This window comes from Neopelma chrysocephalum, unplaced genomic scaffold (genome assembly GCF_003984885.1).
Source record: "Neopelma chrysocephalum unplaced genomic scaffold, ASM398488v2 Primary Assembly neopelma1_25, whole genome shotgun sequence".
In the NCBI taxonomy this organism is placed as follows: Eukaryota; Metazoa; Chordata; class Aves; order Passeriformes; family Pipridae; genus Neopelma; species Neopelma chrysocephalum.
This window is the reverse complement of record NW_020897694.1, coordinates 40,175,816-40,191,337: the sequence shown is the minus strand read 5'-3', so window position 1 is coordinate 40,191,337 and position 15,522 is coordinate 40,175,816. Positions and strand designations below refer to the sequence as shown.

The window sequence follows — 15,522 nt, the reverse complement described above, 5'->3', positions numbered from 1 at the left end:
CTGATAAGATGTTTTGTGTCAAAAGAAGCATATATTTATGTCAGATGTTTTTCTGCTCAAAGGCCTGGGCAGCACTTTATCTATGTGTTGTAAAATTCAACAGGAAGAAATGGAATATGTCGAACTCTTAGCAGCAGAAAAACACCAAGTTGAAGCCCTTAAGAACATGCAGCATCAAAACAAAAGCCTGTCAATGCTTGATGAAATTCTGGAAGATGTCAGGAAGGCAGCTGATAGATTGGAAGAGGAAATAGAAGAGCATGCCTTTGATGACAACAAATCTGTAAGTGATGTTTTAGACTCAATCTTTTCATTGGTATGCATTTATTTATAATTAGTATTTGCACTGTAAGTGTGTTTCTCATGTGTAATATAGTTGTTAGGGTTATAGGATTGAAGAAGAGTGAGCATAAGGAATAATTGCTCCTTTTTGCTAGTGATTTCTGTGTTTTTGATTTGAAAGTCCTCCCTGCAGCTGCCACTTTTACAAAGGTAGCCCATCTCACTGATACAGCCCATGACAGATATGACATCTCAGTGGTGGGGGGGCAGAGATATGACAACTCAGTGGTGGTGGGAACTGTGATGGCTGGACTTCTCAGGATATGAAGTTACTGTGTTAAGCAGTCTCCACATTTTCATTTTGTTGAGAAAGTTATGGGAGAACAAGAATCCTTGCAGTTAGTCTGGGAAAAGATATATTGTTTAAGGGAAGGACCTGAAATGTGTTTGTGGTGTTGCTTTCTTCCACTTCTGACTTTCTCTGCCTTTTGCACCTTGGCCTACTTGCATTGTTCTTTGTTTTTATGTTGCATGATGGACAGTATTCCTCAGGTTAAGGCTGTGTGTTTCTGGAGCTGGGAATGTGTCAGTTTATTGTAGTGTCCCATTTTGCCATCCTCAGAGACAAATCCTCTAAACTGGCCCTGTTTGCGTAGCCACGAATTGCAACTTTACTTGGCCTTTGCTCTTGAGAGGTTTTGATTGATTTGTTGGTTGACTTCCGAGGTGAGCATAGCTCTTGAATTCTGCTGAGGAGGAAAAAACAGTTGCTCTGTAGTAGAGCGCCAAGCCGTGGGATTTTTTGTAGTTGTAGTTGTATGGAGAGAAAGTGAAAGCAGCCGTTTTGTTCCGTGCACACCTGGTACGAGCGGTTGTGCCCCGCGGGGTCCCACCTGGCAGCGCCTGCAGCGGGGCCGGGCCGGGCCGCGGGAGCGCCCTCTCCTGTTCCGCCGTGGAATAGCGAGGTTCGTCCTGCGGCACGTGAGAGCTGGAAAAACGCCGAGGCGTCCTTCTCCTCCAGGGCATGTCTTTGTTTTTCTGCTTGTATCTCCATCCACGAAAGAAAAGGAATCATGGAATGCAACCTGGAGGACTATTTGCATCTCTATCTTTGCAAGAAACATTTAAGCAAAAACACTGGAATTTTAGAAATGAGAAGCTCTAATAGAGTTATCAGTATTCTGATAAAGATATACAGGCTTCTATTAAAATATAATCAAATAGAGAAGTGTAGTTGGTAAAAATGAAAAAAAAAATCTGAGCTACAACCTGCTTCCATGAATTGCTGTTTTGGAAAATAAAATCCTGAAAATAACTAGGTAGAAACTGTTTTTACAACCTCTACTTCAAGTTTACAGAACAGTTACCTTTTCTTGACTTGTAATGCAGTCTTTAATTCATATTTTTGAGAACTGAATATCACTTTGTAATCTCCAGTTGTTTTTGTTCAAGATAATAACATGTTACATTTCAAGTTTTAATAAAGGAAATGAAAGACTTCTTAGAGAAAAAACCTGCAGTATTTTTAGCCGATGTCAACAAGTTCTGTAGAAACTTCAAGCACAGCTAATAGTCTTTCCTTTTTTATTATACGCTTAATCGGCTCCCGCTTTTTTGTTTGTTTGATTATTTGTTTTCTTTTTCTGACAGGTAAGAGGTGTAAACTTTGAAGCAGTTTTAAGGGTGGAAGAAGATGAAACCAACTCCAAAAGAAATGCTTCAAAAAGAGAAGTAGAGGATGACTTAGGTCTTAGTATGCTTATTGATTCCCAGAACAATCAGTATATCCTTACCAAACCGAGAGATTCAACCATTCCTCGTGCTGATCATCATTTCATAAAGGTAATCATTTTAGAGATGTTCTTGTCGTTGCTTTTGGTCAGATTTAGTCCCACTAGTTTGTATGTCAGTACTCCTTGGTTGGATTGAATGTAAATTGAGCATATGTTCCTCTAAAATTACCCCAGCATTCATGAGTCCCCTATCTATGGTAATTTAGCCATACGTTCCCTACTCTTAGGATAGTCTTCACAAGACTAATCATGATGCCACGTGAATCCTCTTTGTTTTTATTTATCTTGTTGCACCTTTGGGGCACCATCCCTTCTCTTGGACTGCACAGTGTTAAAGCAAGCTACTGCTGTGCCTGATAAGCCACTTGCATGTTGTCAGTAGAGAGAATTTATTTGTTTGTGTCTTGGGATGAAAGAAGGAATGCTGGAAAATACGTAGACATGGCAAGGGTTTTATTGTATTTGTGCTTCCAATAGAATAACTGGATTGGGATTCTTTTTTAATTATAGAAACCCAAACCAGACCTGTTTCACCATCTTGTTTTAATGCAAAGTGTCATTCCATCCAGGAAATTGCCTACTTTCTGTAATGTATTTAAAATATTTATTAAATTGATCAAAAGTCTCCCAGTTACTTAAGGTCAGTACTACTGCTTCATCTGCAAAACTGCTGTGCTTACACCTGCAACAGCATTGGGGTTAGTTTACTGAAGTTGTGTTTTCTTTTCACAGGCAGTATTCTACATTTAATTTTACAGTGCTGTTTATCTTTTGAAAGATAATAGTCTTTAATTTCATCCCAAATATGTGTGTCCTTTATATTAATGCATTTGTAAATCTTATATATTTAGGATATTGTGACAATAGGAATGTTGTCTTTGCCATGTGGCTGGCTGTGCACAACAATAGGATTGCCAACCATGTTTGGATATATCATCTGTGGAGTACTCTTAGGACCCTCAGGACTAAACAGTATCAAAGTAAGCATGCAAGTTACTTCTTGACTGATTTAATTCGTCGAAGTCTTTAAAAGTAGTTTTAAAATAATATGATATTGCCAACTTCAAATGTATTAAAAAAAACCCAAAAAAAGAATCCACAGTGGAGGAAGTGTTTAAAACAAGTAGTTCCCTGACTAGCATAGCTTGACTTTTTAGAGAAAAGAGTTATTTTGCTTCTCTGTAGCTCATTCATCCATCCTAGTCACCCTGTTTCTTTCCCTGTACCCGGCCCACATTCCTGAAGTCTCTTGAACCTTTTTAGCTCCATCACGTGTACCCTGATTACTAGCTCATGCGAAACCATGGGCCGTGGTTGGCTGGACATGTTTTGATTAGTGGTCTGGTGTGCATTAACAGATTGTTTAGTCAGCAGGCAAAACAGATCACACGTTAAGGCTGCACCATAATGTCCACCTAAGTTACACGAGTCTGTTGGAATGATATCCATGTAACCACTTGAAACTTGCTGTCTTTGCAAAATCTGCTCTTACCTGGACTTTTGTTGAAAATGACTGTTGGGCTCAAAAGTAAGTAGAGGTGGGTAGAAACTGACAAAATCCTGCAATCTTGTATTGGAAGAGAAGGGTCCAAATACTACACTTTCAAAATTTTATATTCTAAAATTTAGATTAAATAATCACCTTTGTGTTGTACGTAATTTCTGGGTTGAGAAGGTCTGGAAAGTTGACCACTTAGACTGAGAAACAAGTCTGTAAGCTTGACATTTGGAATAGATCCAACAATGGATTTTCAAGGATTTAAGTTGAAGAAGATGATGTGGTCAGAACAGATGAGAGATGTTTCTTCAAGGCAGTTTAAGTGACCTGCCAGTTTCTTGTGCAGTTGTGATTAAATGTTACTCATCCGGATAATGTTCATGTTGACTGGGTCTCTTTCGTATGCTTTTTTCTGTATTTCCTAAAAAAGTTGAATGTTGGAGGAACTGAGGAAGCAGGCAGATTCTAATCTGGCAGGAAAGATAGTTTCCATCTACACTTCTCTGTGATTGATTATAGACCCTGTTCTCTTCTGCTCTGGCCTGTAAATGCACAGAAAAGAATATTGGTTTTTAGAATAGACTATTTCAGTGAACTGCCTGACCACTTCAGGGCTGCCCAAAATTTAAAGCATATTGTTAAGGGCATTGTTCAAATGCCTCTTGAACACTGACCATCTGGGGGCATTAATCAGCTCTTTCGGAAGCCTGTTCCAGGGTTTGACCACCTTCAGTAAAGAAATGGTTCCTAGTGCTTCCCTGATCCAGCTTTTGAACCATTCCCACGCATCCTGTCACTGAATCCCAAGGAGATGATATCAGCACCTCCCTCTCCACTTCCCCTCCTCAGGAAGCTGTAGACAGCAATGATGTTGCCCTGCAGCCTGCTTTTCTCCAAGCTAGACAAACTGTCCTCAGCTGGTCTTCATATGACATTCCTTCCAGCACTTCCACCAGCTTTGTAGCCCTCCTCTGGATGCATTCAAATATTTTCACATCTTTCTTAAATTGTAGGGCCCAGAACTGCACACAGAACTCCGGGTGAGGCTGCACTAACGCTGAATACAGCAGGATAATCACCTGTCCTGAGTGACTGGTGACGCTGTGTTTGATGCACCCCAGGATGGGATTTGCCCTCTGGGCTGCCAGGGCTCCCTGCCGACTCACACTGAGCTTGCTGTCCATCAGCACCCCCAGATACCTTTCTGCAGGGTTGCTCTCCAGCCATTCCTCTCCTAATTTATTCTTGTGCCTGACCTACTCCATCCTAGGTGCAGAATCCAGCATTTTTAAATCTCCCAATAATCATTACCCAATACTCTAGTGTATCTAGATCTCTCTGCAAGGTGTCTTGTCCCTCAAGAGAGTCAGCAGCACCTCCCAGCCTGGTATAATCAGCAAACTTGCTAGTTGTGCATTCAGCTCCTGCATGGAGATTATTGATTGATACGTATATATATATATATATATGTAGTAGAACTGGCCCTACAACTGAACCTTGAGGATCCACCACTGGTGACCAGTTGCCAGCCAGAAGTATCCCCATTTTTCTACTGTGATGAGGAAGACAACCACTTTTCCTGCTGTTTCACCCTTCTCTCTGAAGCAGAAAGGGTGGCCTTGAGAGATGGATGTGTGCAGTCTATTGGGTGGTGAGCAGAACAGCAACTACCGTCTAGCAGAAAGATTATACCAGTAGACAAAATAACTAGCAAGAAGTAACATCTGGAGTGCAAGCTTTGGGGATTTAATAGTACATGCATAAAACATAACCTGTTCATTTTCATCCAGCCAGCAAGGTTACCTAGATGAGTGCACATGTGCATTTAGTGTGACCAGCACTATCCCACCAAATTATCATCTAGTATCAGCCAGGTGATGGGAAAAATGTTTGAACCCTAAGGTTGCTGTAGGAACTTCTGATGTCATATGACAGCAAGTGAACTACCTATGGGAACATAATGAGAAACAATTTGTTTTGTAGTGGAATTATAATTTGTATTATAAGTAGACTGCTATGCACTGATTTATTTTTTTTTAATTTTATTTTAAGTCTATTGTACAGGTGGAGACATTAGGAGAGTTTGGTGTGTTCTTCACCCTCTTTCTAGTTGGTCTGGAATTTTCTCCTGAAAGACTAAGAAAGGTATTTTTGCATAATACCTCTACATTAAAGTATTTAATTGCTAATGTTCCAGTTATCAGTTATATTTGAGATTTTTATACTCTCCCTATGATATATTAGTGTAACTTTGTACAATTTTGAAAAAGACAAATATGACATTTGCTTCTGCACTTTACCTCATTGGAAAGAACAGAATGCATTATTTATTCAGTGTTTCAAAAAACTTACATTTGCTATTCCTCTTCATTTTAGTAAAACAGTTTAATTACTAATCTCTCACAATTTATGACAATCCATCTCTGCTTAATTTTGACATGTAGTAACACGCAGTTGTTGTTAGAGTGTCCAGTGATGTTTGCCAATCCTGTTATAAAAAATCAAACCGTTAAAGTAATAATAATAATAATAATGGCCCATCTTCGCGAACGAAGATTTGGGGAAAGGTCTTTTACCTTTCCAGCCTGCGCAATGGATTTTTTAGGTGAGACACAGCCTGCGCTGAACTGAGCCCACCCTTTAATCCTAAGGTTCATCTGCCGGGGCCAAGCAAGCTTGGACAATGGCAGTGAGGTCCTCAGGACGTAGGTTTGTTTAGAGTATCCTTCTCATAGATGGATGGCCTCACAGGGCTAACGGGTTCCATCTGCCCGGGAGGGACTGGGAATCGAACCCGTGGTCGCAGCAGTGAAAGTCCTGCACGCTAACCACTAGGCCACCAGGGGTCCCTCCATCTATTTGTAAAGCCAAGTTTAAAGACTTGCTGAGACATTACAGTTCCAGCCCTGGAACTAAAAGTCCGTAACCTAAGTTCCAGGTGCATGGAGTCATTTGCAAAGCATGGTATCGTCATCACAATAAGTTACACAGCTAAGACATGCATTAAAAGAATGTACAGTGTTATTTGAGAAATCTGCTGCAGGAAGGGAGAGAGAGAGAGAGCAGAAAATATAATTGTAATGGGAAAAGTTCTGGTAAGGCATTGGTTGAGCAAAGATCAAGCTATACATTAAGTATGACCACACTGTTTCTGTCACATATGGTATTTTTGTCAAATTGAAGTACTTTGATGTGGGAAATGACTGGATGGTAGGCCTTGAATCTGAGCAGTTGCAGCTCTGAAGTTGCAGAAGAATGTAAACAACTCTAAGGGAATATTTACTGCAATGCTGGACCGTTAAAGTACTGCATACTGAATTGATGATACATGTTCTATTGGCTAATAAAGTGATTCAGCAAGTATGTTAGCACAATCTGGAATATTACATGATGTGGCCATCAGGATTCAGCAAAAAGCTACAAGATTGTTTTGGTCTTAATTTAAAAAAAAAGTTATCTCATAAACCAGCTAGAATTTTAAAAGTGGAAAATATTGCTGCAAAATATGTGCAGACTGTATGTGAAGAATTGCATGGTGTGATTTGTTCCTAAACTGATGGTTGTGAGTTCATGATGCCATAAAAACTTTAACTGAAATGGGTTGAAATTTATGACCATTCAGCTTAATCTGCTATTTCTAGTCCATCTAAAGTCAAAGATAAAAACTAGTAATTCAAGAGTTCCTAAACTGTAGTGGGTAAACTGCTGCTTCAGAATTGTGTGTGCACGAGTTTGGAACAGGTTGCTGGTATTAGTGACTACCTTTACCACTCCCATTTTTTCCCCATCCTAGAATCACATCAAATAACTGGTCTTCCACTTGATAATTTTTAATATATATCAACCCATACTGGGGCTTTGGCCCCTAATTTGTCCATGAGCTGTGGAAAATTTGCCTAATTTCTGGTAATGAGTCTTCCGGTATAGAATATCTACTAGGCATAATAACTTCAGAGTTTTGTATTGTACAGGGTGACAGACTGTTACTTCTGTGGCCCAGCACTACAGCCTCAAATCATGCATTTTTAACTGCTTATTTGTGATGAAAATCATTGTAACTTAGCGGTGAGAAGTGTCATCAGCCTTTATCATAAAAACATTTTTGTCCCCAGGTATGGAAAATATCTTTGCAAGGACCTTGCTACATGACAGTTCTGATGATTGCCTTTGGTTTACTATGGGGGCACTTGCTCCAAATTAGACCAACACAGAGCGTCTTCATTTCCACTTGTTTATCTTTATCAAGCACACCACTGGTGTCAAGATTCCTTGCAGGTAGTGTTCGAGGAGATAAAGAAGGTATGTATGACTTTAAATATGGGCTACTGTAGTATCTACAATAAAATCTGAAAGAAGTTGACTTTGTAATATTATGAGAGAAACTAGTTAAAAAACCAAACCAAAAGCAACTGTTAAGTCTGGTTTACAAGAGATCATCCTTGTTTAACACTGGCCAGTGTTGTGTATGTTCTCATTAGGACATGTTCTTGCTTTTTACATAGCCAGTCCTCTTTGGAGAAAGACAGTATAGCCCAACCAGTGCTCTCCATGTTAAGAACTGACTTCACTGAGGGTCTGTAATCCTCGAGCTTTTGAAGAGGTTACCAGATTAGACCATTGCTACCAGCTTGTCATCAGGGCAGAAAAGCTAATTTAAGTAATCTACATCCTTCTTCATCAGAGACCAGTTCAGGTGGTCTTTCATAGCTAACAGCTCTTCAAATAACTACCTTCAAGGGTCATATTGCTATCTTCTCAAGTACTTCTACATGTTTCCTTTCAAAAGTTTTGACATCCTGCTTTCTTCCATTTAAATCTCCCTTATATAAACTGCAGTAAAGTATTCTCCACCCTCTAGAATATTCACTCTAATGCCAGAATTCAAAGTGTATATTTTACACATGCTGGCTCTTACATGTCTGGTATTCTAAAAACTGTATGCTCTCAGTAAAGAAGTTTCACTAAATGCATAACTAGTGCTTAACTGCTAAGCAAAGTCTATGTTTTTATTGTGTAACAGGAGTCTCATGAATATTTTATTTGTATTTTAATGTCTTATATATATTTTAATTTACCTACTAGTGGGGAAAAAAAACCAGACTGCTTTGAATGGCCTTCACCCCATTAAGAGCTATGCTTGGCTTCCATTTGATTAAGCCTGCTCTAGATTTCTGAGCATTGCAAGCATTCATAGCCTCTAATGACTGTTTCCATGACTGCTTTGCCGGTGTACAGGGGATATTGACTACAGCAGCGTACTACTTGGCATGTTGGTGATGCAGGATGTGCAGCTTGGTTTATTTATAGCTGTCATGCCTACACTTATTCAAGCAGGAGTGAGCACACATTCCAGGTAAAGAAAAATTATTGCACGGATCTTCCCCCCCACCCCTGGCAATCAGTCTGTATATTGCCAGTATGAATGTTGAGAGCACTACAGTTAATGTCAGTTCCATGAAAAATGGGCACTCCGTTCCTGTGAGTTTCCTTTACTGTTTCTACTTGTCATGTTGTATGAAAATATTCTTTTTTCTCTAGCAGCCTTAGTCCTGTGTAGTAATTATAATTTGTTGTGAAAAGTTTGTTATTTTAAAAAAAAAGTTACTTTATTCCCCCAGGGCATGTTTTTTTCAAAGACTGTGTGATAGCATTATTGAGTCTGATGCCTTACCTTGGAGATCAGTCAACAAAAATCTTTTTGAGTCAACATGGAAGTAAATTCTAGGCTGTAAAAGAGGTTACTGGGCACTCAGCAGATTTAGTGTTAATCTTGTTTGCAAATGTATTTAAATATCTTCCTGTGGCTACTCAGTTTGGAACATTTACGAAATTAGATCTTTTCAGTTAAGGGGAACTGGTTGGGAAGTATGAGAGCACTTGAAAGAAACTTTTTGTTTGTTCTTCTCTTCCAGCATTTTCAAGGAAATACTGAGAATACTGATACTGATTGGCCAAATTCTCTTTTCTTTGGCTGCTGTTTTTCTTCTATGTCTTGTTATAAAGACTTATCTCATAGGACCATATTATCGCAAGTTGCACGCAGAAAGCAAAGGGAATAAAGAAATTCTCATTCTAGGAATAACTGCATTCACCTTCCTTATGTTAACGGTAATGTTTTAAATTAATAAAACATTTTTATACATGTGATACCTTACTGCATCACTATCAAAGCCATTGCACTTACTGTTACTGCATGTACATGTACCTCTGTAATTAATTATTTGAGTTTAAAATGTTTTAAAACAACCCTCAAATGTGCAGATGATTCATGCATTCCAGCACAGATGAGTAAGAAGAGATAAAATTTGAATGTCAATCTGCTGAACTTCTGCTGTTAGCTTTTAATACAGCCAGTTTATGAATAATGATCCAAGTTTTAATTTTGGGCTACTTCATGCATTTGAAAATAATTCAGGATGGGTTTTGAGATACTGATAATGCCTGATTGTGACATTTGCTCACAAATATCTTAATAACAAATTCTCAACATGGTTTTTATTATAAAATAATTTTCTTTTTGTGTGGGATACACAGTTTGGGATGAAGTTAAGAAAGTAGAGAAATGCCTTAAGGATCATAGATTTTAATAACCCTATTGGGTTTGGTTCATTTGCCCCTGAATTTTCCTTCTATTTGTTTCTCTCTCACGTTTCAGCCCTCTGAAAAACTATACTGCTGGAGAACAGAATGTGACAGTTGCTGATAATGTTGTGGGTTTGAAACTCCGTTATCCTGAATGTGCAGATTATGTCCTCTGAGAATAATTAAGCCAAAATATTCCTGTGCCTGCACCTTTTTTTCTAGGGGTGTTAGCTTAGTTACTACAGTCCAACAGGGAAAGCTGACCTCCTTCAGGAAGGTCAAAAAGAAGGTAGTGAGAGCATAGCTTTACAGTTGTTGACTTCTGTTGTACAGGTTAAAAATGTCGTTGCTCTAAACAGCTATTCATATTCCAAGTGTGTCATCTAATAAGAGAAGGAACAAAGCTAGTTTTTCCTTTTTACTTTCTAACAAGCAGACATTACATCCATAGAACTTCAATAAAAACCAGCAACCAAATCACAAAGTTGCATAAAATATGATGATATCTAGAAGCAGTTTTACTTTCATTAAGAACATGACCTACATAGTCTGGTGATTGAATTGGGTGTATTGTACCACAATTGCCTGTCAAATGAACAAGGAGCTTGTCTGTATGACTTTACGTAATACATGTGGGTACACAAACCTGGGGGGAGAATATGTTTGAGTGTGTTGGATTTATACTGCAAAACTAGAACGCTTCTTCAGCATTTTCAACAATTTTCCTGTTAGAGTTGATAAATAATGTATCAAAGGGAACAGTACAAAGGATACTGCAGGTAACCTCAGTAAACCAGTTGAGATGCTTGATATTCACTGACACAGATACATTCATTATAGTAATGCTACAAGTTGTGGTTTAAACACACAGACTAGAAAAAAAAAAGTATTTGGTTGTCTAGTTGAACAGATCAACAAACAAATCTTCTGGAAAACAAATCTTTTTATTGGTATAGGTGCCCCTACTATGTCAGGAATAAAAACATAGGATGAGGGATGGCAATCTAATTTGCTGCATGTCTTTGTAAAGGATAAATTAAAGTTTTTGGGTGCCAGGAAGAAAAACAATTAAACTGTAGTGGTTCCTGCAGAGATCTTTTTCCTGGGAAAACCGAGCGTAAATATTAAAGGAGTTGGTATAATTAATCTGCAAACACAGAATTTTCTATGCTGGTGTAATTCTAAAAAAAGCTTTTGAATTCGTAGAAGAGAAATAAGAAAGTGCCTATTTTGGTGGCCTTGACCAAAGACAGCTCCATTTAGAAAATCTGAGAGATGACTGTAAATAAGATATTTTAACTCACTCTCTAGCATGCAAGTTACTCTGCAGGCCAAATCCTTTCCAAGACATGACAAAGAGGGTAGGAATGATACAGTATTCCCTCTTCATGCATACAGTTACTTATTATGTGCTTCAGTGTTGACTGGAATTCTGGGGCCACCTAATTTTATTCTGTATTTGGATTAATCTGTAACACTAGCACATGTAATGCACATTATATATAAACTTATTTTATTGTACTTGTTTCCTGTGTTTGAAAAAGCTCCCATGACTAATTAAACAAGAATTGTCATTTCCTTACCAATAATGGCAAATTCTGTATGGGAAAACAAGAGGGAAGATAGGACGTAAGAGGTTCCTCTACTGCTGTGTGAGTAAGCAATTTTGGTGTAAGGATTATCCTGTCAATTGAGGAGCTTCCTGTATGATAGTGACTTTTGAGCATTTCTGAACTGCTTGGCTCACTTGGATAACATTGCAACTCATTACATCTGAAACAGGGTCTTAAATACATCTCTTGGTAAACGAAGTTAAAGCAGTGCATCTCAAATATGAGATATTTTACGAAGACTTGGAGCTTAAGGTACCTCTTTTTATTCCCAGTGTTCTCAGAAATAATTGGAATTCCCCTCCCTTTTGTCTCTCAACTAGTTAGGCAGTTCAGGTGTGGGGCGAGTTTGCGTCAAGTGCCAGTCCTATAAAAGTATAGCTGAGAGACACAGTTGTCCATCTTTGAATCGTGTACCTTGCCATCAGTAATGAAAGTTTAGTAGATCATTGTTACACTTTCAGCATCTCCTTTTCAAGCTTTTAAGTTGTGCAGATAGTGGTTGGTGGTTTGTTTTAACTGGGGAACTGTTCTGAATTGCAATATAAAGAGCAAATCTTGCTTATGGTTTTAAATATGACCATTGAGGATCCATGGCTTGACTGGTACTTTTAGGTCGAGATATTTACCGTGATGAGCTGAAGAATATGTCAGCCAGAGCATTCAATGGTGTAATGTTGCTTTTTCATGTTCTCTATGCACAGAAACATTATGATGAAAATTGTGCAACTGGAGGGAAGTTGCCAGCTTGCTTTATGTACCAAAAAGACAAAAAGAAAATATAGCTATGTTATTACAGTACTTTATGTATGAAAATATGCATATTTTTTCCTGCAGTGTCTTAAGAATATCATTACTAATATTGGGAATGTCATTCTTTGCTTACCTGGAGTACTTCTCAATGGCTCATAACCTGCTTATAAATTGATAGAATTAATTTTCTATCAATGAGAAGGAGAAGATTAAGGAAGAACTTTAATTTGAAATATTCTGGTTAATTATTTCATAAAATATAATTGAGATGGAGTTTTTCCAAGGTTCACTAAAAATTGTTTCCATTTCCATTACAGCTTTACTTCCTTAAAATCCAAGCTTAGAATTCACCTCCTTACTCTTGAGCAGGTTTAAGTTACTAAAGCCTGAAATTCTAATACCTTTATTTCCATCAAGATTTTCTTTAATTTTACTGGCTTACCATATTCATTAAGCTTCTATGATGATTAAAGAGTAGCAATAAGACACTCTTAGAGCATATGAGCAAAACAACTGCTGAACAGATGGTTGAGATTCAACTGGAACATGTTACAGCAGTAATGTTTATTTCTTTATTTATTGCTGTGATAGAACATTTGAACATAAAAATCTAATATTCTAGTGAAAGCAAAGCAATCCTTTCTGAATTAGAGTAAAATGGGACCTTTGAAAACAAGTGAAAACTAGGTTGTACTGGGGAAAAAACATGGAAATTGACAAAACTTTTCATGTAATTTTGACTGAAAAAGCTTTCTGTAATGTAAGAGTTGAGAAAAGGACAGCGCAAAGCCCAGAGATTAGCAATCGTTAGAGCCCTGTTTGGTAAAAGGAAAACATTAAAAGTGATGCAAAGCACAGAGGGAATACTAAATGCGAAATACTTTCCAAATTTTGTTTATCTAAGAAATTCTGCTGAGAATGCCTTTCTACCAGTAAAACAAACCCTCTCCAGTGTGTCTGTGCATGTGCGCCCATACGTTATACATGATAAACCCTGATGCTACAGTTTTAGCTGAGGAAGTGTGTCTACTTACTGGTAATATTACTGATCAACTAGAGACCAAGATGGGAATTGTAAAAGGAATCTCTGTATACATACAAATCTGAAGAACAGACTGGAGGAGGGGAGGTAGGGTTAAGAAAAATACATAATTGTTGGTTCTTTTCTTGCGCTCTCATCCAACTTCACACTTTTCAGTGTGTAGAGTGACCTGTAGATTTTGTAGACCTGAAGCTGTGTAGTACCCAGAGACTAAACAAGAAATAGCAAATTTTGCCTATTTTTCTACCAGGCCCTTGGGCTCTTACTTGATTTGCCACAGAGTGAAGGAATGTAATTCAGATTTAATGCTGTGGGAGCAAACTCCCAGATAGATATACGGTTTGCTCCAGTTATGTTTGATGCTTTCTGAAGAAACATGTTTCTTTCATAGAATCAACTGGGTTGGAAAAGACCTCTGAGATCGTCAAGTCCAACACTCAAATTGTTCCTTGCTTGAAGAGTGATTCTCATAATAGTTCAGTATCATGCAATTCTGGTACAAGAGATGCTAGCTCTCTTCTTATATGGTAACATAATCACGTGTATGGGAATACTTTAGATATTAGCTATGTGACTTTTAAAACAACTAATGTATGATTGAGAACAACTTAAGTGTTTTCTATTCATAACTATTTCCTTTATTTTACTCATCTCTTGATGATTTTAAAGCCTTTCATGTATATATTGCCTTCTTCCCTCTTACAATTTCAAATTGTTGTGACAAGCACTGAAATTCCTTTTGTTTTAAAATGAGAATAACATTATAATGTTATTTTGTTGGTTTTGCCTGATCAGCAACTATTGATATTAGTTGACAGAACCAATTTTTTTCCTTAAATGTCTTGCAATAAATTACAGACTGTTATCAAAAATGCAGTTATGTGATGATCATTCGGACATTAGTACTTCAATACATAAAAGTCTGGGGATTATTTTTGGGTGGCATTTTATGAGCAGCTTGGAGACTTGTTTATTTTGTGTTTTGCTCTCCTCCATTAATTTCAAGACACTTGAGTTTTAGTTTTATAACTTACAGTATAACACCGTTCATGATCCGATGAATGGTGTCCATAAATGTACTAGCGTATTGTTGCTTAATCTAAATTAGTATGCAAATAAGTCTTCCGTTCTAAATGTTCTATTAGTATTAATAGCATTGTACTTTCTCAGCAAGATGACCACCTACAGGAGCATGGTTTTAAAGTACTTATTTTAAAACATACTTTATACCCACTAGAAGTGCTGTTCACTTTTTTGCTTTTACCGTTCCAAGCATTGCCTTAAGCAATTGTTTTGTTTTTAGTTTAGCTTTTTAACATGTGTTTCATCTCTTCCTTCTAGTACTGCATTAACATATTAAAAAAGAATGAAGCAGTCTGAATTCTTTCAAGCCGATATTGTGCTTCATTTCAGCACTTTACTTCACACACTTAAAGGAACCCCTATTCAGTAAAGCACACAGACACATTTAAACCATTTACGATAATAAAATGTAATTTATGCCTGAGACTTCTAAATTGAGACTATTCTCTCAAATATAAACTTTGATTTTCATTTTTCCCTCTTGTTTGACAGCTGGAAAATACCCTGTTCTTACTGCTTTCGTTCTCAGTCTCAATGTATTATGTAATCCTGACTCCAAGGCTGTTATAGTCTCTCCTGCAGTTGTGAAATCAGATGGTGTCCTTAAGAGTGACAGAAAGTATTAGTGTAGATTAAGAAATTTATTTTTGTTTTTGTGGGAAAGGAGGTAACATGGAGGGGGAAACTGATTTTGTGAGTCTTCTGTATAAATACAATACTGCAGGACATTGAAATAACTACACTGAATTCTACTTCTTGTTGAACTTGCATAAAGACATAGTAATTTCCTACATTCAGTATAATGTCCAGTTTTATAATTTCACTGTGAAGTGGTATATAAAGTTACTCAGTCACTCAGCAATCGATTCTCTGTTATTC

The 15,522-nt window shown here is 37.6% G+C and overlaps 1 protein-coding gene across 2 annotated transcripts in view; it reads left to right on the top strand.

Annotated features, from left to right (window-relative positions):
• The window catches only part of TMCO3 (transmembrane and coiled-coil domains 3), a 33,951-nt gene that overhangs the window by 8,396 nt on the left and 10,033 nt on the right, over positions 1-15,522 (top strand). Inside the window, exons 3-10 of one of the 2 annotated variants that reach the window (XM_027675032.1) lie at positions 104-283; positions 1,933-2,124; positions 2,927-3,055; positions 5,626-5,718; positions 7,686-7,872; positions 8,809-8,926; positions 9,486-9,681; positions 10,229-15,521. In XM_027675032.1, coding sequence (XP_027530833.1) covers positions 104-283; positions 1,933-2,124; positions 2,927-3,055; positions 5,626-5,718; positions 7,686-7,872; positions 8,809-8,926; positions 9,486-9,681; positions 10,229-10,276 — 1,143 coding nt within the window. In that variant the 3' untranslated portion in view covers positions 10,277-15,521. Of the gene's footprint in view, positions 1-103; positions 284-1,932; positions 2,125-2,926; positions 3,056-5,625; positions 5,719-7,685; positions 7,873-8,808; positions 8,927-9,485; positions 9,682-10,228; position 15,522 lie in introns of those variants that run through there. The other variant, XM_027675031.1, reaches the window with a different exon arrangement.